At 39.2% G+C, this 7744-nt stretch overlaps 1 protein-coding gene across 1 annotated transcript in view; it reads left to right on the top strand.

Annotated features, from left to right (window-relative positions):
• Positions 1-1407: 1407 nt before the first annotated feature.
• The window catches only part of LOC139727334 (solute carrier family 23 member 1-like), a 52085-nt gene continuing 45748 nt past the window's right edge, over positions 1408-7744 (top strand). The window contains exon 1 of the mRNA XM_071638290.1: positions 1408-1614. Coding sequence (XP_071494391.1) covers positions 1408-1614 — 207 coding nt within the window. The remainder of the gene's footprint in view (positions 1615-7744) is intronic.

Raw genomic sequence — 7744 nt, 5'->3', positions numbered from 1 at the left:
GAAGAAGGTGGTAACATTAGCAACAAACGTAACTAAAACTGTCGCAAATTACTGTATTACTTGTGTCTCAAACATTGATTAAATAGGACTCGAAGGGAAATTAATTCGAGCGGTCGCATGCCAACGAAACTTGAGGTTTTGTGGTCACTCTTGAAGCACTTCATATAGTTTGGTTCCAGCATTGCTTTCTCGTTTGTTCGCGTGTTTGTTTGTTTGTTTATTTGTTTAAATTTTGAAATGTATTCCAAGACAGTATATACACATGTGCAATGAAAACGGAAAACGCTTAATGACCAGTGAGTATATTAGGGTTTTTTATGTATACGAGACACATCCCTTCAGCAAATTTACTCATAATGTTCTCAGTACGTTCGTTGTTCATATTGAACAATTTTTCCCCCTGATATCGAAATTTGAATCAACTGATGCAAATTCACGCTTGGTTATTTGAACGTTTACGGGAGTCAGTCAATGGTGCAGTGTTGGAAAACATTAGCAATTGAATGAAACGACAGGGATAAGCTGGCATAATCAAAATAGAAAAAATCTCATTTTATATTGCCCTCAACAAGTCATTGTTCATTTTTATGGTATTTGTTTTAATGAGCAATGGTGTATAAGCTATGGGTTGCTTCTGAAGTCCAAGATGCACAGAAGCGGTATAAACTGATTGCATTTTTTTTTTCGTTGACTCCCAGTGAAGGTACCTGTTGTGCGAATGAAAAAGTGATAGTGCAATGTGGACTGCCAAAGTATAAATGGCAACTTATAAACAAAGGTTGATTTAGATTTTAATCCTTATCACAACGCTTTCTAAATTGTCGACTGAAATGTTGTATCAGATAATGGTGTTGTTGTTTTTTCATCATATAAACTTTGAATTCCTCGTAAACTGGTATGTTCTGTACTATATCATAAGTGTTTTTCTTGGTATCTCGTAAAAAGTTAAAAACCCAATTCTCATCTCCACTAATACTGTACCATCCCTTTGATCTTCTTAAATCCTTTACATCTGCGCAGAGGAGCGATTTTACAATCGTGTGAAGTACCCAATTAAAGCAAAGGAATCGGAAATTTGTCTTGTCATCATCAGAACACGATCACTCCTGATTGTTATAGCGGATCACATTTACTCCGTCAGCTATCGTACTCGTCAGACCGATGTTTGCTGGCATGGGATGTTGTTCGCACTGCTTGAGTTGACTGCATTGATCTTCGAGCTTCTGCGTGTAATTAATGAGAACTACCTGGCAATATCATTCTTAGTTGATTTACAGTGTCTCGTAACCCCGGATAAACTCATTTAATGTTTGCACATAGGTCTTCGTGATTTTCCATACAAGAAAGCCATTGTAACTTGGAAAGTCCTCCCGTCAGTGGAAACTTCACAGTCTGATCGCAATCGCAATGTCGTCATCATTGGAAAGAGATAAGGAAGAGATAATGCTCGAGGAACTAGAAGACCAATTCTGCCCGTCATCGGACAACACACTCGACGTCGAGGAAGATGACGGGAGAGATCGTGCCAATGTGATCGTCGATAGCAGACGCCTAGTGATATACGGGATCAACGATCGACCTCCGTGGTACAGCACGCTTGTGTTGGCATTTCAGGTAACTCAAACAAAACTCTTCTACAAACTCCATTGATCAAATAAACGTTTATTCTCGCAGTATGATTAAACAGACCAAGTAAAGAGCAATTCTGAAGGGAAAAATAGAATTTAAAAAGCACAGCTGTGAAAATGTGACAATGTCGACTAAAAACTAAGAAAGTTATGGAAACGTAAATTTTCGTTCATTTTCGCCAAACATTACCAAGAGTTGAAATGAATATGAGCTGAGTGAGTTGACGAAGTCATCATCTCACAATTTTGATGGAGCCCCTGTACAAAAAAATAACAAAAAAATAGATTTCTTTTGACTGTAAAATACTGCGCCATTAAATGAGGCAAAAACCAGAGAGTCGATGTACTCAGTGGTGAGGATTTTATTACCGAGCTCAAGTCAGCTCTGTAGGGCTCACACCTGTAAATATAATGGAATATCCCTGACCGCACCACAAAATCGTACCAACGATACTGAAAAAGTGAAGAACAAAAATTAATCAAAAATCCGAAAAGGTAGTTCGGAAGAAAAACTGAATAGCTGCTGATATTGAGTGTGAATTCCTCTGGAAACTGCATTTTGGTTGGAAGATGAGAGCTTTTTTCATGGAATTTGAAGTTACTATATGTGATGCGCTCCGTCGGAATGAGTCAAAAGTCGCAAAAAATGAAATCGTAGTTATGCCTATATGTGAATTCTACAGACTCTAAGCTTTACACTGATATGTAATACAACTCATTTCGACATCCCTATAGATCATTAAAACGAATATCAACTATGTTCATGACGTCAGTCCATTTTCTAAATAACGGAGAAAATCGTTCTCAAAGTTCAGGCTATGTTCAAGCTCACAACCTGTTTCTTTCACGGGACGAAACAATACAACAGTCCCGCTTAGCGACGGCGTTTACGCTCCATCGCACGTACTACCGTATAAGGCGATAGCTTGGGTATGTAAGATAATTAACCAATCGCAGGACAGGTCTATCATTAACAAATCTGACCAATACGGCATCAGCCCGAATGTAAACTTCGGCGCGTTTGTGTCCGTGCCGTTGCCGCCGCATGAATGAGTCGGTACGCGTTGCGTGTCGGCTGCGTTGTGGTTTGCCGCAAGTTTTTAACTCACAAACAATAGGAAACAGTAGAAAGAAAAAAAGGCACGCAATGCGTCTTACGAGAAGCGTCTTTTAGCGAGGGCGTTGATCGCTTCCATTCTCCTCCCATGTTGTTGTCAATGGAAACTAAAGAGGATGCGTTTAGCAACTACCAATACCTAAATATAGAGCCTGAGAACCTATTGTAAGCGGGCACGCAATGCGTCTTACGAAAAGCGTCTTTTAGCGAGGGCGTTCATCGCTTCCATTCTCCTCCCATGTTGTTGTCAATGGAAACTAAAGAGGATGCGTTTAGCAAGTACCAATACCTAAATAGAACCTGAGAACCTATTGTAGGCGGGGTTCAAAAGACAGCATCGGTAGAAAAAGTCAATGACGTTAATTAACGATAGTCGTCTTTTGAGATCGTGTTCTTTGCGTGTACTAAAAACCCTCAAATTACGCACATGGTCGTAATGTTGCAGAGCATCAAAGACTGCTTTCGCGTCTGTTCTGCTGCAGCTGTATACAGCCGTAACATTCTGAATTCCCGCCATATTAGGCACATTTCCTTTATAGGCGTTGCGTGCACAGTAATCATCGCTTATCACGCTTGCCAATGCTGCACATATTATACGTATATCAGAAGCAAAGGTTGATGTAGGCTTGACAGCTTCACGTTGGGTTTACAATGATTGTATCATAAATATACTTCTTATTCTCAGTCACTTCTGTAATACCATAGCATATAAAAAAAACATTAACTTGTAGCTTAAGCTGATTTTTTTTTTTACATCACTTTTGCAGTTGGAGTTTGGAGTATAGATAATAATACTGACAAATATTCGGAATTAATACTTAGGCCTTCTTCACTTCGTTTTATATTCACTAACCTTATTAGAAAAAATGATTGCTTGATTACTTTCGGGTAAAGGAACCACCGGAAAGGAACCGCATTTAATTTTCTTGTTAACGAACCTAAGCTAATAGCGAACCATGTTTCCTTGTGTGATTAACGAACCTTCAGAATAATCCATTGTATTAACCCCCCCTCCCCCAAGGATAAAAAAACACATTTCAATGTCATGCGTTGTCAATAGTGATAAAAGGCCCGTTTTTATTTCGTAGTGTGTCTCAGTACTCCTGTGCTTACTTTTAAGGATGTGCCTCTCTTATATAGTGATTGCGATTGATGTTCAACTATTTCTTTCAGGCTTGAACAGGAAGAAGCTAAAATTCAGGCAAGGAGACGAGTTTTCTTCCATGAGATACAATCATTAAGACATACATCTATTCCCGAAAGTTGTGTGATTGCTTATGTGCTGAAGAATTGTGTCCATTACATGAATCAGGCACTATACAAAACAGTTGAAATCTACTGAAAGTCGAACTTCGTTTGTTTTTTTTCATTTCCATTTAAAGCGGGGATAGACTAGAATTTAGTTTGTCTATAATGGCAGGAGACATTACATTTTTCCAGTACATGCTCCGCATTTGAACATTCGCCATATTTTCGTGGTCAGAATCAGATAATGGACAAATGATAGGGCCTATATTATGAAAATGAAAATACAAAACAACGAACACGCCATATGTACAAACATTATGAACTTCAATGAATTAAACTTACTTGTGATATTCTGCATAAAAAACAAGCACGCCGATCAAATAATTCAATAGAATTAATAGAACACACAGCGATGTCATGCATGGCAGATCAAATTAAGTTCAGTTGGTGAGAAGCTAAATGAAGTTAAAAAGTTGACTTCTTTTCGTTTCTCTTTCAATTCATGAAGACAGAATTACATTGTATATCTAATGAAGAGGATTGTCTCTGTTGCGAACGATCGCCATATATAGCACTGTTAGTCTTCTGCGCAAATCCGAATCCCTAAATACTTTAATTTTTGCTTGATAATGTAATAACCCTGCTTATAACTTTATAAAGGACTCGCAAATTCAAAGTTTCAAAACGTATACTAAAGCATTATATTGTACACTGTGTATTTTTATTTAAAAAAAACAAAAACATTTTGAATGCGTTGTGTGTTAGCATGTTAATAGCATCAATCTGCCTTTTATTTTCCGTACGTAAAGCGCACAGAAACGTAACGAAACGTTACCAAATACAGTGAAATGCATTGTACGGCGTGGCACTATCATTAGAAGTAAATCCCATTCCTTTTTATTTTATTTGCTTGAAGCAGTCGTCAAACCATTTTCGCAGCGACATCACTTAGGAATTAGAATGTATGAAGATAATCGTTACTCATTTATTCTGCGCTACTGACATAGCATTTACATTTTCCAACTTTTATTGACATGCAGTATTATGTTACTGTATGGTTACGATTACGAATGTTGGTTATGAATTCAAAAGACTGGTTTATTAATTGAACTATAAAGGTAATAGCTGTTTTGAAAGTAGTTCGATGCAAGTTCAAAACGCAATCGAAGTCATCGTCATAGGGGGAACTGATAGCTCTAGAAAACTTGTTTAGGCTAGTAAAGATTGCCGTACGCAATCTTTGTAGAAAGTTTTGACCTAGGCCATCTTTCGAGTATTTTGAGAAATTATATAAAGAATTATTTGTTTTGATTATGTCATGAATTAGTTTGAACTATGAGAATAAAAAGGCACGGTTACCCAAACAATGTCGTGGTTCGATTAGACATGATGGGTAAAGTGAATTCATGACTTGACTAATCCTTACTGAATTGATGATCACTTCTGTAAACCATCAGTTATGTCTTGTAGATGATACCTCTGTAATCGTAGTCAAAATTCTTTTGAGGCGATCACGTTTGATAATCAAAGTAAGAGATTACAATCGGCCGTGCGGATGTATATGATTGCCATATTTACATGTCTGATTTCTGTAAACTATGTTATATTTAAATTTAAGTTCCCTTCCCTCCTTGATAAAAATTGTGTTGGGTTTTCGCTATAGGCATTTATTAGGAAACGCTGTAAAAACGACAACAAATGCCTACTATACGGGTCTAGGAACAGTACCCCCTGAAAAACCACCCTCCGGATAACTACCACCCGGATAATTACCCCCCAGGACAATTCCCCCCCTAGGGCAACTACCCCCCGGACAACTACCCTCCAAGGGCAATTACCCTCCAGGGTAATTACCCCCTGGGACAACTACCCCCAGGACAACTACCCTCCTAGGGCAATCACCCCCAGGGCAATTCCCCCTTAGGAAATCTACCCCCTGGATAATTACCCCTCGGATAACTACCCCTGGATAACTACCCCCGCGGATAACTACCCCCTGGATAATTACCCCCCGGAAAACTACCCCCTGGATAGCTACCCCCTGGAAAACTACCCCCTGGGTAACTACCCCCAGGAGAACTACCCCCTGGTAACTACCCCCAGGATAACTACCCCCCGGATAACTACCCCTCGGATAACTACCCCCGGATAATTACCCCCGGATTATTACCCCCGGATAATTACCCTCCGGATAACTACCCCCCCCCCCCGATAATTACCACCAGGATAATTATCCCCAGATTAATTACCCCCTCCTCCGATAACTAGACCCCAGATAACTTCCACCCGATAACTACCCCCTCCGATAACTCCCCATGGATGATTACCCCGGATAAGTAGGCCTACAACTTCCCCTCCCTATAACTATCAAGAGGAAAATTACCCCCAGGACAGTGCACCACGTCAATTACTCCCTGGGTAACTTCCTCCCGGGTCACTGCCCCCACCCCCACCCCGACTCTTACTTTTAATAAAAAGGATATCATTACTACAGAAAACGAAGTTCTTTGTATTATTTGCCAGGAATCACGGAGATGCCATACTGAGACATCATCTTATGAAAACAACATCTTTAGGATTTACGATTTGTATCGTTTGCATTTAGGACGATTTATGTACAAGCTTAATTTCTCCCTCTGTATTCTAGTAGAGCGGTTAAGCCCTCAAAATCACGAGAATTGTGCAAAATTTGACTAAAGTATGAAACTTTCACCAGTGTTAGTACATACCATAAGATTCATTTTAAGATCGGGAGGTAAGTCTGATTTGACCTCTGATGACCTCCAGCGGTCAATGAACTTTAAATATCAGAATATTGATGTTTGGAGGCATTTGTGAATGACAGGCTTAGATCTTGGTTACGCTGTACTAAATATGCATTTGTACTACAAATCTTCTGATTCCACAGGGCATTGACAGGTTTCTACCTTTGACCTCTGATGACCTTTAGAGGTCAATGACCTTTAAAATACCATAATATTGATCTGTGATGTTATTAGTTAATGATAAACATGGTTAAGATGTGCAAAACAAGCATATCTGTTTTGCAATGAAACTGTCTTCATATTCCAAAGAGCAAAGACAGGTTTCTAACTCTGACCTCTGGTGACCTTTTAGAGGTCAATGACCTCAAAATATCATAATATTGATCTGTAGTGTCATTAGTTAATGATAAACACGGTTAAGATGTACAAAACAAGCATATACCTGTTTTACAAGAAATTGTCTTCATATTCCAAAAAGCACAGATAAGGCTCTACCTCTGACCTCTGGTGACCTTTAGAGGATGTACAAAACAAACACAATTGTAGCCCAGATGGCTACTAGCACGTGTTTATAATAAAGAATAAAATATAATAGAATAGAATAGAATAGGATAGAGAGTAAAGGAAAACAACACTGCAGTCCTTTTCCTAGCCCTTTTTACACTTGTGTTTCTTAACCCGGACTTTCTCTGACCCAGGACTATCGTTAGTCCCGTATCAATTGTTTCAGCTTTTTACACTGGCCAATCAGTCCCGTACTATCTCTTGTCCGGGGCTAAGGAGAAAACTGACCTTTTTACACTCGTATTTCTTAGCCCCGGACTTTCCAAACCACATTAATATTCATGATTACGCTGTGCACTGTACACGTACACGCACGCACCGGCAGCACTTGATTACCTCGTTTCTGATTGGTCAGTGGGGGTCGGACTTCGTCTCCGTTGCTTAGCCCCGGATTATTTTTTCGTTCTGTTTACACTCACTTG

This window comes from Diadema antillarum, unplaced genomic scaffold (genome assembly GCF_040938485.1).
Source record: "Diadema antillarum isolate AM-2024a unplaced genomic scaffold, OU_Dant_1.0 seq00000126_RagTag, whole genome shotgun sequence".
NCBI classification, from domain to species: Eukaryota; Metazoa; Echinodermata; class Echinoidea; order Diadematoida; family Diadematidae; genus Diadema; species Diadema antillarum.
The sequence above is the reverse complement of the archived record's forward strand: the minus strand, read 5'-3'. Positions and strand labels throughout refer to the sequence as shown.